The sequence below is a fragment of the Python bivittatus genome, unplaced genomic scaffold, assembly GCF_059951505.1.
Source record: "Python bivittatus isolate LINGU-HERP-01145 unplaced genomic scaffold, Pbiv_v1 ctg000090_np1212, whole genome shotgun sequence".
In the NCBI taxonomy this organism is placed as follows: domain Eukaryota; kingdom Metazoa; phylum Chordata; class Lepidosauria; order Squamata; family Pythonidae; genus Python; species Python bivittatus.
Window position 1 is genome coordinate 970,963 of NW_028277046.1, and position 17,314 is coordinate 988,276.

A 17,314-nucleotide genomic window follows, 5' to 3' on the forward strand; every position below is an offset into this window, starting at 1 on the left:
GAATCAAGGTGATCCATCTTAATGAACCTGGGTAGGTTCCAACTCTTCCAAGGGAACATCAATCCGACACTCAACCATGCCCACATCATCTTTCTCTTTCTTCTCCAGATTGTCCTGAAGGCCACTGGGGAGATGGTTGTCAGCAAATTTGTCCACAGTGCCAAAATAATGCCGGTTGTGACCCGGCCACTGGGGCCTGCTTATGTCCTTCTGGATACACAGGGAGCCGTTGCCAAGAGAGTAAGTTGCAAACTCGTGTTGCTTTTGAACCAACTGCTGTGACTTTTCTTGCATTCTAGAGATGTTAAGAGAATGCAACCACATCTTCAAGGTGACTTCCATCCTTTTGTCTCTGTAAGAACCCCAAATCTGGGGGTGGGGGCACTTTTGCTCTTTTTAGGAGGTCCCTGTCTGTTATCCCAGATTCAGGTTATAGCTTGGGGAACTACCTACCAACTGCAGGAAATTTTGGAGCACCTCCAAGAATAAGCGGCCGAACTACACATTACACCCAACTGTTTACTGCTTCTGAACAGCCCTGGGAGAATAGGGGTTCGATCAGAGGTGATTGTGTTTGACTCCCTCTTTTCTCTTTGTTTCCATTTCACCACGTAAAACAGTTTTTCTTCTAGAGAAAAAGAATCACCTGATCTATATTCCTGTAATAATTCACCCATTCCTACTGTTCTCCAACTCAACGTAATTGTCAGTTCTTCTGTGGTTGTTGATCAAGATAAAGCTCTTTCTGTCTTGATGGAAAGAAAAATGAGGCAGATGGATAGAGGAAGAGTTTAATATCCCCTGCCGAAAGGAAAGGAAAGGAAAGGAAAGGAAAGGAAAGGAAAGGAAAGGAAAGGAAAGGAACTTCTTTTCAATAGATAATTCCATTTTTTTTCTCCTGTTTTCCCTTCCAGTGTGCCCACCTGGCTGGTTTGGGCAAGGATGTCAACTCCAGTGCAACTGCGACAACGGAGGGGACTGCGATCCCCAAACGGGGAAGTGTAGCTGTGCCCCTGGGTGGACTGGCTACCGATGCCAAAGAGGTGAAATAGAAAAAGAAATGAAGATGGTGATGATTCTTCAAGCCCTGAGGACGCGAGACCGTCTATCTCTCTCCCCAGCACTGACAAATTTTTTAGGCCACGGAGGTCCCAGAAAAATCCACATCCTTTATCCAAAGACCTCTTTCCATGCCCTAGGAATATAATCCCCAAGAATGAAACAGCGAAAAATGTTTCATCCTGTTTTAAAATGGAGTTCATACACGGAGCAACATGTAACAATTGCAGGGTGTTGTAGAAATGTAATTTTAATGCAACGAGGTCGCTTAAAATTACGTTTGTACAATGTCCTATAAGTGTTTCCAACAAGGCAACCTTTTATTTAAGCCCACTCTGTGTAATTGCAATAATCCAATATATTTGAATATAGACAGGCTATTAGATCGTGATGCAAATATATTGCTAGATATAGCAATGTCATAAGACATAATCTAAGACCTGTTTTGGGGTTGGGGTTGACACCCCGTCTCATTCTGAAGGCAAAATAGCAAAAAAATCCAGGGTCTGGTAGCCCTTTTGGGGACTAAGCAATTTGATGCCACGGGTTTCAGTTGGGAAATCAGTAGCTGTTTTAACTGTAAATGTGTGCGTGCCGCTAAATGTACCAGGCAGATAATATTTGTCCTTTAAAGTGGAGCTAATGAAAAAACGTCCTTTTTTATCTTCCACTTGAACCAAATCAACCCACCTGCCCATTTTTTGCAAAGAGAAATAACAAAGGAAAAGGAGAATGGATGATTCCCGTCACTTGCAATTCATCTGAGATATAAATGGTTTAATTCTTCCTGATTGTCTGGGCTTTGTGCGCACAACTGCACCGATTCTCCCCTTGGCTTTTTCCAGCCTGCGACCCAGGCCTCTGGGGTCCGGACTGTGCCCGCCCATGTAACTGCTCTGGGGGAGACGGCACCTGCAGCGCCCTGACGGGGCAGTGCCTCTGCGAAGCCGGCTACGTCGGCAGGCGTTGCGATCAGAGTGAGTGCGGCTCTGCGCGGCCCGTTCGCCCCAAACAGCCGGGCTTGCCGCGCGTCCGTGGGAGGGGGCTGCGGATGCTGACTTCCCCAAGCTGGCAGGGCGGGAGTGAATTCACAGTTCCCCAGCCAGCAGGGCTGTGGTTGAGAATGGCGGGTGTGGAAGGCCACACGCTTTGGGGTTTCATCTTCTCAGCCAAGGGACACGTCTGCTAGCAGATTCTGGGGCTCTGGATTTTTAATACTCCTTCCTTCCTTTGTCTCTGTTTTAATTCCTTCCTGCCTTCCTTCCCTTCTTTCTTCTCTCCTTCGCTTTCCCTGCGGTTTTTACTTTCACTTTCACCCCCTTCCACGTCAACCCACTTCCCTCCTTATCACTTTCACTTCCCCCTCACTTCTGCTTTTGCTTCTACTTTCACTCCCTCCTTTTTGCATATCACTTTGTTCCCTTTTGCTTTTACATTCGCTTTCCCTTCCTTCCTTTTCTGATCTTTCACTTCCCCACTTCACTTTCACTTTCACTCCCCGGCTCGCCCTCCCACTTCCCTTCCTTACTTTCGCTTTCACTCCCCCACCTCCCTTTTCACTTTCACTTCCCCCCCTCCTTCCCCCCTCTCCCCCTTTGCTTCCTTTGCTTTTGCTTTCATTTTCACTTTCCCTGTCTTTCTTTTTCACTTTCATTCTCCTTCCTTTCTTTTCATTCTTACACTGTTCCTTCCTTTTCAATTTCCCACCTTTCTGTTCACTTCCACTTTCCTTCTTTTCTGTTCATTTTCACTTTTCCTCTCTCTCCCTCCTCCTCTCCCTCTCCTCCCCCTTTCAATTTCCCCCCTTACTTTCGCTTTCACCCCCACCCACTCCCCTTCTTCTCACTTTCACTTTCCCTGCCCTTTTGCCTTTGCTCTCCCCTCCTGCATTCTCGCTTTCAACGTCACTTTCCCCTTCGCGTTCACTTTCCCTCCCTCCCTTGTCACTTTCACTTTTCCTTCCTTCCTTTTCCGCTTTGACTTTTCCTTCCTTCCTTTTTCACTTCCACTCTTCCTCCCTTCCTTGTCACTTTCACTTTCCCCTCCGCCTTACACTTTCACCCTTCCTTCCTTCCCCTTTTCCTCTTCTTCCTCCCAAGAGTGTCCCGAAGGCTGGTTTGGTTCCAGTTGCCGCCAGAGATGCCAGTGCGACCACCAAGGATCCTGTGACCACGTCAGCGGTGTGTGTACCTGCACTCCAGGCTGGAGAGGAACATTTTGTGAGCGGGGTAAGAACGCCTCACTTTTTTTGTGCTGCTGGGAAGCACCGAGGTGCCTCAGCCCGCGGCCTAATGTGCTCGCATTAAGACATCCTATGGTCTTTGAGAGGGGGAGATGATGCTTCTGCTTCAGTTGCAAATCATGGTGGTCTGCGGGAATGACCTCGGGAGACAGGAGGAAGAGCCACAGCCTAGACAACAGACAGATAAGAGGTGGCTGAACCCCCAGCAGGAAGGGGGATGTGGAAAGTGACTCAGAAGGGACCTCCCTAGTTTCTTGGGCTGTAAAAACAAGGGGGAGAGATGTACTTTCAGACTTGCAAGATTCTGGCAATATAACCTTACAATAAAGATAGAGCTAGTACTCCTGGGTGTGCTTCTTGTCTGGACTACCTCGCAGGGCTGACACAAATCCCCCTCAGAGGCACTGGTTCGACTGTTCATCCCTCCCGACTGGGAGGACGGTACATCTGAATCCAGTGCATGAATTTTATCGCCAGGGCCTCTCCCCCAGCACCAAGATCTTCCGTTTCTCTTTCCTCAGCTTGTCCCGACGGCTTTTATGGGATGGAGTGCCGGCTGGCGTGCCGCTGCCTCAATGGTGCCCACTGTGATCCTGTGACCGGCCGCTGCCGCTGCGCCACAGGCTGGATCGGGCCACACTGCAACCAGAGTGCGTCTGCCGGCCACCGGTGCATGAAACCAGGGTCTCCCATGGGTGGCTGGAGCCAAAGGCGCGCTCACCGGGGTCTTTTTCTCCGCAGCTTGTCCGGCTCACCGCTATGGTGAGAACTGCAGCCAGGAGTGCCGCTGTGCCAACGGAGCCTCATGCCACCCCGTCACGGGACAATGCCTCTGCGCACCAGGATGGGTTGGCGCTACCTGCCAGCAAGGTATTTTGCTCCAACAGGCTGAGAAATGTTGCATTTGGGCACTCGGATCTTACTCCGGCCTGTTCTTTCTCCCTTTCTCCTCTTCTTCCGCAGGATGCCCGCGGGGGTTCCACGGACTCGCCTGCCAGCAAGAGTGTCTCTGTCAAAACGGCGGATCCTGCGATCCAGTTTCTGGCCGCTGCACGTGTCCAGAAGGGTGGGTTGGACTGGCTTGCGAGCTGGGTAAGAAAAAGGCATTTGGTATTTAATTCCCCCACCTCCTCCCCTCTGGACGAGTAAAGGGGTCTTACTGAGAGTCCTAGAAGGTAAGGCTGGAAGGGGGCCTGAGAGGTCACGTAGTCCAACCCCACATCCAGCGCATTCACTTCCCTTCAGTTCATTCTGTCCCGGTCCCACTCGCAAACGGGATTTTTAAAAAGTCGATGGGAACGGGTGCATTTCTTCTAAAAGAGTTGCATCATTTTGACGTCGCTTTCCTTCCCTAACTCCCTGTGGAATGACTTTAATTGGGAACATGCCTTTATCCAGTTAATATGCAAGGGGTACTGGAGGAACTGGAAAAATGCCAGGAGCAAAATATATATATATATATGTTTTAGATATATTTATACATGGCTATATAGAGAAGGGAATTCTTCCTATTTGCATTTAAATATACCTTTATGTGATTTGGGTTAACACAGAAGCTTGTATACCTTGGCATTAAGCAGGTATTTCCATGGAAATGTGAACTGCATGCTTTTTTTTCTTTATTTTTTTTACAAATGCATGAATTTAAGATAAGCTGGGGCTGCATATCTTGAAAAGCTGCAGTTCCTTTGCTCCCTGCACTTAGTCTTTACCCTTACACCCCTATTTTCTATCTTATGCAAAGCTGCTACTTTTCCACAAGCGTTAGCTTTATTTAATTTTCTGTGGTTTGGACCATGAGGCAGCCTTCAAATTAAGACCCCCCCCCCTCGCCGTTCGAAGTGGTTCAGTCCCAGAAGGGCTATACCAGAGATGTCTCTTTTCTTTAGAGTGCGTCCAAGGAAAATACGGGCCGGGTTGCCGAGAAAGCTGCAACTGTATTAATGGAGGCCGGTGCGACCGGCAGAGCGGGCGTTGCCTTTGCCGTGATGGTTGGACCGGTGAGAAGTGCCAGAAAGGTAAGTCGTAATGGCATTGGCTTTTTCCTTTGTGGCCGGCGGGAGAGGGGTCACCGCCGTCCCCGTATCCGAAGCGGTCCAATGCTTTCAAAGCGAGACTGATCAAATGCATGGAGCGAGGGATGGGATCGAGATTTATCAGGCCTGAGATGCTGGTGGGAAGCCCGCATATGTCTGAATTGTAACGGCAGATACCTTGGGGACAAGGATCTCGATCGATTTCTATGCTGTGGGGAGAACCTTGGTGGCTGCTTCCGAGGGAAGATGCTGCTCTGGTTGCATCTTTGGTTTGGAATGGGCAACCTGGCTGTTTCGCTAAACTCTTGACGAGCAGTTGAGATTGGAGCTGGTCAGCTGGAAGGAGAGTGTGAGCACCTGGTGGTGCCCCATCCAGGCATCTCTGATTTTTTTTTTTTTTTGGCGTAACTTTTAAGACTCGTGTTTGGCTAAGCCATTGTGTTTGTGTCTTTTGCTAGGCAGCAAAGTGAAATTGCATGATTCTCCCCACATAGTTCGGAAGCCATGGTTTACTCCACCCAATTGTGGCTTGACCAGTAAACCATGGTTAAACGTGGCTTAATGCAAAGTGGGCACCAGGTCAGGAAGAATCCAGCGTTGCATCCAACCATAGAAAGATAGTTTCTAGACGAAGAATAAACTGGGGGTCCTGGACTTTGGATATTTGAATGTTCCCCCCCAAAATTACAAGCGGTGTATAGCTTGGATTTTAGTCTGATGCTGGAGGAATTTCACAATATCTGCAATTCAGTACTCTTTTCTTATCTAGCCATCATTCTTGCTTATCTAATCGAACAAATAAGTAGTTTGGACAGCCAACTTCATTCTTTCTATATTCACCTGCCCAGGGTTTTTGTTAAAAAAATTTTTTTTGCTTCTGAGGACAGATAAACAAGCTGTAAAATCCAAGTACAAGAGGGTTTGGATCACAGGAATTTCTCCAGCAATCGCCCTTTGGCAGCGTTTGGCACGAGCAAAAAAGAGAATTAATTCCAAACACAACCTGATTCTCTAATTCTTTTTTGCTTCCTTTTGTTCCATTCCAGCCAGAGTTTTTGAATCATGCTCGGTGCCAATAATTTTTTTTTTTGCTAGTCTATAGACTAGCGGGGTTTTGAGGGCGGATATCCTGGTTCTGAACTCCCACAGCTGATTTTTTTGGGTGGGGGGGGCGATGTTCCTTGTTTCTTTAAACCGTGCAATTTGCTGTTGAGAAAGAAGACTTTGCTTTCAGTTCGGTAACGGCTCAAGGTCTGGATTAGAGGGGGGAAATTTTGCAATGGGGAGGGATCAACTGCTGTTGTCAGCAATGCCCCCAAATAATATACAGAGAATTGGTTGGGCAACTCCTTGGAATATGCTTAAAACTGAATTTGATTTGTCATATGGAATCAACAAATTGGGAGGGATCTTAAGGTCATCTAGTCCAACCCCTGTTCAGCACAGGGTCTGGAAGGGCATCTCAGACAAAGGATCATCTAGCCTTTATTTCAAAACCTCACCAGTTGTGTTCAGCGGCTGTTCTACCGTTTGACAGCTTGTGCAGTCAGGAAGTTCCACCTACTATCTAGTCCAAACCTTCCAGGTAGCTCGAATCCCCTGGTTTTGATCGTGACCTTTTGCCTTTTGAACAGATGCATTGGGCTGCTGGCTCAGGTTTGTAATGGGAAGAGAAGAGGCATTCCCTCTTGAGATGCAGGGAAAAGAAGTCTTCTGTTTGATGAGAGAAAGGTCTCTTTGAACATGGAATTAGGGGAGACTTTCTGTCTTGTGCAGGAAAAAGTAAAGGGAATGCCTCTTCTGAGATGACATAAGAAGAGGCATTCCCTCTTGAGAAGCAGTGAGAAGTTTTCTCTTTAAGAAGGAGAAATGTCTCTTTTAACATGGAAGTAGAGACTTTCTCTCTAATGCAGGAAAAACATAAGAAAAACATAAGACATGATAAGAGGCATTCCCTCAAAAGAGGCAACTTTTGTCTTCAGAATCAGAGATTCATTCCTGTGCAGAAAAGGAGCATGTCTCTTCTACATACTCTCTTGTCTGGCTGACAGGAAAAGGGATCCCTCTTCGGGGAACAGAATTAAGAGAGATCCGTATTTCTAAATCTTAAAAAAAAAAACAAAGTAAATTAAAATTGGCTGCCTGATTAATTGAGGTGATTGATTGAATTGCCTTTCTAATGGATGGACTCAGCAATTCTTTAGCAGTTCCTTCTTTTTTTCAGCTTGTCCTGAAGGAACGTACGGGAAACAGTGCAAGGAAACGTGTGACTGCGAAGATGGGGTCTCGTGCAATCACGTCACGGGGGCTTGTGACTGCCCCCCAGGATGGCGAGGATCCCGTTGTGAGAAAGGTGAAGGCTGAAAGAGGGTTGTTCCTGTCTGAATAACCCTTTTGGGGCAAGACTCAGGAAGTCTGCATACGCTCTGCACCCTTCATTTGGGGGTTACCTACATGAGGTCCCCGTAATGCCAAATTTTAAGACAGCCCTAAATTCTCCCTTTATTCATTCCAAACGTGTCTGGTTCGGTGTGTTTCCGCTGGAGCTGGGATTTTCACATTTTTTGGGGGCGGTTTTTGGGTCAGAGAATCCTAGAATTATTGAGGGCTTGGATCGGAATGGGAAGGGATCCCAAGGATCATCTAGTCCATCCCTCTGCAAAGCGTTGAAAGCATCTATGAGAGGGGGCTGGTTTATTTCTTTGGTATAAGCCATCTTGCGCGAGGGGAGCCCCAAATAAATGAATTAATGCAAACAAATGAATGAACAGATGTCCTGGGTTGCTGGCTCAGGTTTGTAATGGGAAGAGAAGAGGCATTCCCTCTTGAGATGCAGGGAAAAGAAGCCTTCTGTCTGATGAGCGAAATTCTGTTCCAACATGGAATTGGGGAGACTTTCTGTCTTGTGCAGGAAAAAGTAAAGGGAATGCCTCTTCTGAGATGACATAAGAAGAGGCATTCCCTCTTGAGAAGCAGTGAGAGGTTTTCCCTTTATGAAGCAGAAATGTCTCTTCAAACATGGAATTAGGGGAGACTTTCTCTCTTGTGCAGGAAAAAGTAAAGGGAATGTCTGCGTTCTCCTTCCTGGATGGGGACTCCAGCTCCCAGCATCCCCAGCATCCCTGCAGCAATGGCCCATTGGGGACGGCTGCTCTAGGAAGGGGGTGAAGCAGAGAGGGGAGCAGGAACGCTCTCTAAAAAACGAAGCTGGCTTAGGAGTGGTTCCTCCCTTGGGGAATTACCCAGTTGGGGGGTGTGGGGAAATATCCCCCAAATTAAACATTCACACCCCCCCCCCAGAATGTTTTCTGGTTCGGTTTTTATTCCCCCCTCGCTTCTCCGCTGCTGCTAAAATCCTAACTGGGGTGTCTCCCTCTTTTCTCTGCTCCCCCCAGCCTGCCTGCCCGGTTCGTTTGGGACGGGGTGTGCCGCGAAGTGCGACTGTCCGGCGGGGTCTCCTTGCAACCACATCACCGGCCAGTGCGGGTGTCCCCCCGGCTTCACGGGCCACGGGTGTGAGCAGCGTAAGTCCGGAGGCCGAGCAGCCGCCCCGCTTTCGCATTTGCGGACGAGAAATACGCCCGGCTGGGATTCTGGCAAGCGCCGCTCCCTTGGAAAAGCAGCCAAGTCAGGGAGTTGATCCGTGAGGGGTGAATTAATAAAAGAGAACCGAGCCAGGATCAAAGTCCAGATTGGCAGCGCTCTCTGGCTTCTGCCGGCTCCGTTTGGCATCCGGGACGCGGTGGTTGCCATTGAAAGGCGGCAGCTGGGTGGAAAAACAGGGAAATGTTGGCAGTTGATGGCGATTAGTTTGAAGGCTTCAAGGACGGTGGAATCTGTTCACCATCCAAATCCAATTTCCTTTGGATTTGGCGACACCCAGCTGGCAAGTGAATTTTAATTGGCATCATTCCTTCTTTTCTCTGTTTTTCTTTCGGACACCGCCTCCATCCTATTAAAACCACCTTCCTCCTCTTCTTCCGGCTCTTCCTCCTCCTCTTTGGATCTCTTCCAAGAGGCCCATGGGTCACGTGGAGGAAATCTCACACGTGCATAGTTAAAAAAAAATCACGCCTATAGGAAATGAGCAGGTCAACCTTGGGGTGCCAACACTTCATGTCTCAGTAATGAGTAATGATCCCTGAGTAATGCAGGGGTCATTACTCAGACACTAGGAGAAATAGGACCATGGCACCGGGATGTTTCAGCACCTTTGCAATCGTGGAAGGGTCCTCAAAGATCATCTAGTCCAACCCCGGTTTGTTGTGGGTTCCGCTTGGCCTCTTTTCAGTTGAATGAAACAGAAAGAATTAGGGTTAAGGAGAGGATCCTGGAGGGTTTTGGTAGCTGGGCACATGTGCTTAAAGACATGTGCAGAGGCATCTTGTCATGCTCTTATCCAATGCACGCCTGGCCATCCGCCGCTCGGAAAAGCCGCTGGCGTTTTCTGCGCCCCTTTTCTGGAGTCGGAAATGCTTTGGGGCACATCTGGTTCTCTCCCACAGCCTGTACCCCTGGCACCTTTGGCCCGGACTGTGCTCGCATTTGCCAGTGCGCCGGCATGAACCACGACTGCCACCCGGTGACCGGGAAATGCCTCTGCGCCCCGGGATACCACGGCAGCGGCTGTCAGCAGAGTGAGTTTCCAGGAGGGTGCGAGTGGGGAATGGATTTGGGGGTGCCACGGCAGGGAAGGGGGAGAACCCCCCATGGGGAGCAAAGATGGAATCCTTGTGGCACAGGACTTTAATATGCTGGCCAGAAGCCGAGCAGGAAAGACTGGGGGAAGGAAACTGAAAGGTTTGGGGCCCCCAAAATTGAATCCAGCATCCAGAGGCAAAAAACCTAATCCCACGACGGGAAAACTGTCCAATTGCTTTTTAAATTTGGCATGACAAATGTAAATGGAGTGGGTGGACTGTGCAAGCCGGTGGAAGGGGGTCCCCTCTTAAAAAAAAAAAGGATTATACAGTTCCCAGTTTCAACCAGCTGTAAAACGTTTCCAAGATTAACCCCTGATTAAACCCTTCGAGACTTGGAGCATTTTCTTCGACGTGAGGAGGTCTTCTGCAATGGCCCCCCTCTAATTGTCCTCCAATAATTGGAAGGCTTTTTTGGAAAAAATTCAGAGAGTCCTAGAGGTGGGGAAGATCTCAGAGGTCATCCGGTCCAGCCCCCTGGATCCACAGGAGCACCTCTGACTGCCAGAGAAGGGGAACCCACTAGATCACGTGGCAGCCTGTTCCGCTGGCTAACAGCTTCTTTTCATAACTCGGGTTACGTCCTTTCAGAATGTCCGTCGGGGCGCTACGGGCCGAATTGCGAGAGGGCGTGCGGGTGCAAGAATGGAGGACAGTGTGTGACCACGACAGGGGCGTGCCGGTGCCCAGCTGGATACATCGGAGCGGACTGTAGCATAGGTAAGCAGGCTACTTCCTTATGGTGAGCGGTGCACGTAGAAATAGACTGACCTACCCCAAAGGCTGTAAGGTGGTCACAGGCAGGCTTGTCTTCTTTTATAAGCCTGCCAGAAAAATAGAGGATTGTTGGGAACGCAAGATTAGGCGCGTGGAAAGAAGAAGGGCCCAGCAGGCGTTTCGAAACAGTCAAGATGGCACGGTGCCCACCCGTTTTATGTGGGCTGCGACGGCGAACCCAGTGCTGGAACGGGCACTTTTTCGTGGTGGCATCAGCTAAGGATTGTTCCTCTTTTAATCGGAGGACCGCGTCCGAACAGCTTCTCGCTGGCTTCCTCTTGGTTCGTTTTCTGTATCTGCATTTTGGCGGAAGTTTTGAAATGCATCACCTTTCCGTCTCAAGAGGCCCCATCGCCCCGTCCTTCCGTCGGTTCTGCTTCTTTATGGTTTTGCTTTCTTTATGTATCGTCTCATTACTCATTAGTGCGTTTCTCTCGTCTCAGTATTTTACTTATTATTTTCTTGGTTTGCTTGATTTCATTGATCTGATTTTAGCATCTTTCTTTATTCCTTTCTTGCGCCGCTGGATCGTGCGGTTGCGCTTCCGGTTTTATTTTGATTGGCGTAACTTTATTGCTTCGTTTCGTTTTCCTTGCTGTATATATTTTGCCGTTTCGTTATTTGCCTTGATTGCTTTCTTTGTTTCATTTACTGTTGTGTTTTCCTTTTTTGCTTTTGTTATTTGACTTATTTTGCTGGGCTTCATCAGCTTTATTTATTTATTCATTTATTTATTTATTCTTTTATTTTATTTTATTGGTTTTCCTTGGTGCCTTGGCCTACAAGCCAGGGACAGTTTGCCTGCTTCGGGCACCACCACCGGCATGAATGCGATGGGACGGCTGGGGGCGAACGTCCCCCCGTGGCATTTGACAGGCCAACTAAGGGGCACTGTGGACTTTTCCTCCCCCCCAGCTTGCCCAAGGGGACGCTACGGCCCTGACTGTGCCCTTCGGTGTCCCTGCGCCGTAAATGCCACCTGTCACCCCGTGTCCGGTTCCTGCCTTTGCCCGCCGGGCAAAACCGGTCCCAGATGTGAAAACGGTGAGTCGCTTCATTTTACGTGCCACCCTTCTGGGGAGCGCGGGATCGCATCCCATAATATGCACTGTGATGGGGAAGGGCCCTTCCAGCTTGAAAAGCCAGTGTGGGGAAATTGCATGGCCTGGCCTACCTCACAGGGCTGTGGGTGAGATCCCACGGTTGCCACTACTTCCTAAGGCCTATCTTGCAGGATCGTCGTGAACAGCAGCAGCAGTTGATGGGAGCCGAGTGTTTTGATATACAGACAAGGAACGAGGGAAATAAGGTTCCAAACTTTGGGGCTTGGGGGTGTGGCTCTCTGTCCCAGCCCAGCCCGCCTCGCAGGGACGTTGTGGTGATTAGCTGCAAGTGCTTCGTCTTTATATCTGCAATAAATTAACAGGCACGGGCTGCTGCTGCTCCTGCTGCAAAAAAAAAAAAAGTTTTGCACAACCAGCAGAACACTTTGTAAGTGTTTTGTTTGTTACTCCACACACAAAAATAAAGACACGAGATCGCAGCTAGGAAGCTACGCGGACCCTCAGATTCGCTCTAGGTGGCTTCACTTAAATGAAACTTTGGGGGCAAAAAGGAACATTTTAAGCAGGAAGATTGGAGGGGTGCACGATTGGCTCAGGTGCTTTAATTTGGCTTCCCGTAGGAGGGTCAGACTGGATGACCCCACGGGCCCCTTCGGCTCCTTAGATGCTGCTGCCAGTTCAGCTGGGGTTTGCATCAGCTGGCAGCTGTACCCGACCTGTGCCTCTGGGGCTCAGCCTGTCTTGGTGGCTTCTCCAACAGGGTGCCCCCCAAACCGTTACGGCTCCGACTGCCGCCAGACCTGCGCCTGCCGAAATGGAGGAATCTGCCTGCCGGAAGATGGATCCTGCCTCTGTAGGCTCGGCTGGACCGGGGTCTTTTGCGAAACAGGTATTTCTCCTGCCTGCGAGACAACGAGGACGAGTCCCGGCTCGGCTGGTGAAAGACCCTCCAGTCTCCTGGAGTTCTGCTGGACGACCCGCTTCCTGGCTCCATTCGTAGGCTAGGAAATCTAATAATATCCATAATTTAAAATTTCTGGAAGGATGCTGTGTGAACCTGACATACAGGTTCTAAAAGGCCAGTTGTACGGGGGGGCGGGGGGGAACACAGTCCCCTTTTTGGGCATTTCAAATTCAGTCTCAATTTTTCCCCCTTTTCTTAGGATAAGGACTTTCAGTCTCACCCTAAGGTGCAGGACTGGGCATGACGTGACCGCGGGGCAATCACACATAGAGCGGTTCTTGTGTGGCGAAGGAAGGGTTTCCTCCTTGCATGTAGAAATCTAAGCTGCCAGGGAGGCAGACAGACAGGATCGAAGAGGCCCTGTAGGGCACCATTTGGCAAATGATTTGGACTCCTCCTCTAAATGATGTTGGTTCACACTTTTTTTTTTAAAAAAAAATCCTGCCCATGGACAGCTAGCCTATCAGGGAATACGGGATGTTTTCAAAGCACGGAGAGAGGCTGTGTAATGTAAACCAGAGTGCTCCCCGCAGGATGCTCCTCAGGGAAATATGGGGCCAACTGTCAGCTGAACTGCACTTGCCAAAGCAACGGGACCTGCGATCCGGTCACGGGGGCCTGCCAGTGCGGGAAAGGCCGTTACGGGAGCCGGTGTGAGCACAGTAAGTCCGCGACAATCATGCACGAGACGGTTTGGGAAACCCTCGAAAGGACGAGGCGGAGAGGGGCAGAGGCCAGAGCGTTGCATCAGAGCCCCCCATGCAGGACAGCCACTGCTGCGTGCAGCAGAGCAGCTGATTGGCTGTGACGGGATAGATTGATTTCAGGGGATGGCCTATCAGGGAACACCGGGTTCGGGGATTCCCACGCTCAAGTACGGCAGGGTGTGTGGGAGCGATCTCATCAAGTATTTGGGATCTCGAGTACGGCACACTCAGGGAAGAGGCTCCCAGCACCAACTTTCCTCGCACTCGTGTTCGAAAGCGGAGTCATTTTTGTGCCAGCGTCCGTCCGGGTTTTGAACCTGCTTCCGATTTTCGTGCCGGCTCCGGATGTGACTCCCAGCCGGCCTTCTCCAATCTCGTGGCCGCCAGCAGTTTTTGGCTCCGATCCCCATAATTCCCAGCTAGGCTTGGCTGTGCTGGATCACCATTATGGGAGTCCAGTGGTTCTGGACTTTGGTTCACATTTGACTTGGAAGGGGGATTTTCCCACTTCACGGGGATTTGCATCCAAGGAAATGTAGTAATCTGAAGAATTTGGGGTCACAAAGCTGGACTCTGCAGTCCTCCCCCCCCGAAAAGCTCAAAAGGCTGCATATTTGGAATGAATCTATACATGCATGTATATGCAATATTCCAATTTTTCCCATCCAAAATACATTAGCTTCAAAATTATTAGTTTTCATGACAAGAGTGCCATTTTGGGCAGGCAAAAACAACGTGAGATGGCCTTTTTTCACGGACCTGATACCCCTTTCCTTTGGTTCCCACCCTTCAGCCTGCCCCGCTGGATTCCACGGGGTCGGATGCCAAGAACAGTGCGACTGCCAAAACGGAGCATCGTGCAATCCGGGATCCGGGGAATGTCTTTGTCCTCCAGGGTTCCACGGCCACCACTGTGAAAAAGGTACCTAGCCTTCTTGCATCCTTGCCGATCCCAAAGTTAGCTAGGATATAATGTTTAAAGTTAAGCACTCCTTTTTAAAACTTAAATGAGTAACCCAGTGTTTTTTTTTCCTCTTCCCTCCGCGTACCTTCTTCCTTTTGTGTCATGCCTTTTAGGCAATTAGGCTGCAGAAAGGAACATTCTTTAGTGCGATTCAGGTGGCTTTGCCTTCTAGAAGAGGATACCCTCCCTCCCATTCTAGTTTCTGCTTTTTTTGTGCTATCAGTAAAATGCTGGATGGTGAGCCAGAGGACCCACCTGCCCCCATAATTGGAATTTGTGGGGAAATACATGTTTCCCCCTTTTGCTGTCAGAAATAAGACGTGTATCTGAACATCAGCTGGGGGCCCCTGTTGTGATATCTCAAGCTGTCTTGAAAAATGCAGGTGAGTTAAATTGTTCTGAGGCTGATTCCTTCGGGAGAAAGAAACGCGGATTGTCATGCCCGCCATTTCACAAATTAGGGTTTGTGAACGGTTTGGAACGGCTGCATGGGCAGAACAGGGCAGTGAGTTCCAATCTATCTTTGGTATCTTACTGGATGCTTTTCCTAAAGGTCTTTCAGGCTAAGTTTCGGTCCAAGAACGAGTGGTTTTCTCTTGGCTCCCTGACTGGCTATCCTTTATGGGAGGAGAAATCACTGGGCACGTGGGCACAGTAGTAGTCAAGTCACCTGATTAGGAGTGGGGAGACCTGGATTGTAGGTCCTGTTCAGCCTTAGAAACTCCCTGGGTGACTTTGGGCCCATCCCGCTCTCTTGGCCCGCCTACCCCACAGGGTTGTTGTGCAGAAAAGTAGGAAGGAGCGCTACAAATGCCATCTTGAGCTCCTGAATGAAAGGTGAGATATAAACATATGGATTAAGCACACCGGGCGGGCAATGCCTGTGATTTTTAGCCGCCTTGAGACGAACTCGTGGCAATGGATAAGCATTTGGAAAGGGACGCATTGAATTGCTAGCAAAGTCAAAAGCTTCCTGTTTGTCTAATGTCCAAAACTTAGTCACTGCTGATATTTGCCAGCAATTTCATGGTTGGGGAACGCTGACATTTGCCAAATGTCAGAGAATTCGTAGGGTGTAAAATATTTCTCAGATGCTACTTGGATAGCTGAAATCCGTGTGTGTGTGTGAAGCTGCGACTTCGATATTAGCTATGATTTAACTCACTGTTAAGGAAGTCAATAACTTAAATAAGGTTTTTTCTTTTCTGCTTTTCCCCTCATTTTCTGGATATGGCTTTTGGGTTCTTTATTTCCAATTTTAGACTGGCTTTTGTACCGAAAGCAGGAGGCAGATATTTCAAATAAATTAAATGAAAATGGCAGAGGATGGGCTTCGGAAAAAAGGCGGTGTTTTCTCGGTTACAGGCTGCGATGCAGGGCGATACGGACAGAAATGCCAGCGCTTGTGTGATTGTGAAGGCAAAGCCCCGTGCGAGCCCTCCACCGGCCGCTGTCTCTGCCCTCCGGGGAAAACAGGAGCTAAGTGTGACGTGGGTGAGCGTGCAAATGGATCCCTTTCTGTCTTAGCAAGAGGCTGGGGAAAAAATGGCAAATTTCCGAACCAAATCTTCCCGCGGATTTGCTGAGAAGAGACTTGTTTTGAAGGTTGGGATAACTTGGCAGGCCCGCGACTTTGCCTTGATATCATTTTACATCTCTCGTGATGCTGTTGGGGTTTTTCACATTTTTAAAACCCGGTGGGTTTATTTATTGCTATTGAGTTTTTTCCCCTATGATTTTTCTGTTGGCCAGCCGTTCAAAGCCTTCAGGAAATTTTGCAAACGCAGGAATGAACACACGAAAGAGGGAGAGAGAGCCGCAGCTGAACGCTAGGGAAAATTTCTAATTTAGGTTGGGGTGGACTAGATGCCCTTCGAGGACCCAGCTTGAGGGAGTTGAGGGTTGATCATTTAGATCAGGGTGCAAAATGAGCCACTCTGGGTTTGCATACGAATTTAATCATTCTCTTCGACCCCTCCTGCTAATCCAGACTGCCAGCTCAGAAAATTTGGCCCGGACTGTTCTCAAACCTGCGAATGTTCCTCGGCTAACGCCTTCTGCAATGCCCAGAATGGACGGTGTGCGTGTCTTCACGGATACATAGGAATGACATGTCGAGAAGGTATGTTGGACTGACAGGTGGCTAGTTGCGAGAGCTGGCAAGACATAAGTAAAATCCTCTTCCCTGACAAGCTAGCTTTCTTGGTGCAGGGAGCCCAGATGTAATAAAACTTTTCCTGGGGCATGAAATGGAAGACTCTCCACTTATGATGTAGTGGGGTATAACACAGCAGGGCTCTTATTTCTATGCATTGGATGGTGGATTTAAGCTATTATATTTACATTTATTTTATATTTATTTATATCTTTATTTTACACATTTCTCTCAAAAAGACTCTCGCTGGCTTACCCAGAATAAATAAGGAAATAGCACGCCACTGCTTTTGTTCCAGAAAGTGTTTTTCAACTTCCCCATCTAGCTGGCATTTTGGGCATTGCCTTGTGGTCTCCCATCCGCGCAAACATCCTTATTGCTGCAAAAATCAGCCCAGCAAAAGATACTGTTTTATCCTAGGGGAAATTTCATATTTTTATTCCTTTCTAAGGAGGCCCACCTCAACTGATAGCCAACGCAAGGGAAGAAGCCGGGCACAGTGAGTCATTTCCCACTTCTTTATATAAAACAGCAATTTAATTAACGAGTAAGATGCAACAAAGATAGATGAAGTTTAACTTAATTATTTGGAGGAAGAGGTCGATAGCTAAAACAGTTGTACAACTTTGAACCAATTTAACTGTAA

At 48.7% G+C, this 17,314-nt stretch overlaps 1 protein-coding gene across 4 annotated transcripts in view; it reads left to right on the top strand.

Moving 5' to 3' along the window:
- Positions 1 to 17,314, top strand: part of MEGF6 (multiple EGF like domains 6) — a 68,678-nt gene that overhangs the window by 50,866 nt on the left and 498 nt on the right. For 2 of the 4 annotated variants that reach the window (XM_025167918.2, XM_088136698.1), the window contains 19 exons: positions 109 to 240; positions 915 to 1,043; positions 1,905 to 2,036; positions 3,159 to 3,287; positions 3,823 to 3,951; positions 4,043 to 4,171; positions 4,265 to 4,393; positions 5,191 to 5,319; positions 7,562 to 7,690; positions 8,733 to 8,861; positions 9,843 to 9,974; positions 10,629 to 10,757; positions 11,730 to 11,858; positions 12,639 to 12,767; positions 13,376 to 13,504; positions 14,343 to 14,471; positions 15,879 to 16,007; positions 16,504 to 16,635; positions 17,120 to 17,167. In XM_025167918.2, coding sequence (XP_025023686.2) covers positions 109 to 240; positions 915 to 1,043; positions 1,905 to 2,036; positions 3,159 to 3,287; positions 3,823 to 3,951; positions 4,043 to 4,171; positions 4,265 to 4,393; positions 5,191 to 5,319; positions 7,562 to 7,690; positions 8,733 to 8,861; positions 9,843 to 9,974; positions 10,629 to 10,757; positions 11,730 to 11,858; positions 12,639 to 12,767; positions 13,376 to 13,504; positions 14,343 to 14,471; positions 15,879 to 16,007; positions 16,504 to 16,635; positions 17,120 to 17,167 — 2,382 coding nt within the window. Of the gene's footprint in view, positions 1 to 108; positions 241 to 914; positions 1,044 to 1,904; positions 2,037 to 3,158; positions 3,288 to 3,822; positions 3,952 to 4,042; positions 4,172 to 4,264; positions 4,394 to 5,190; positions 5,320 to 7,561; positions 7,691 to 8,732; positions 8,862 to 9,842; positions 9,975 to 10,628; positions 10,758 to 11,729; positions 11,859 to 12,638; positions 12,768 to 13,375; positions 13,505 to 14,342; positions 14,472 to 14,626; positions 16,008 to 16,503; positions 16,636 to 17,119; positions 17,168 to 17,314 lie in introns of those variants that run through there. The other 2 variants (XR_015795465.1, XR_015795466.1) reach the window with 2 other exon arrangements.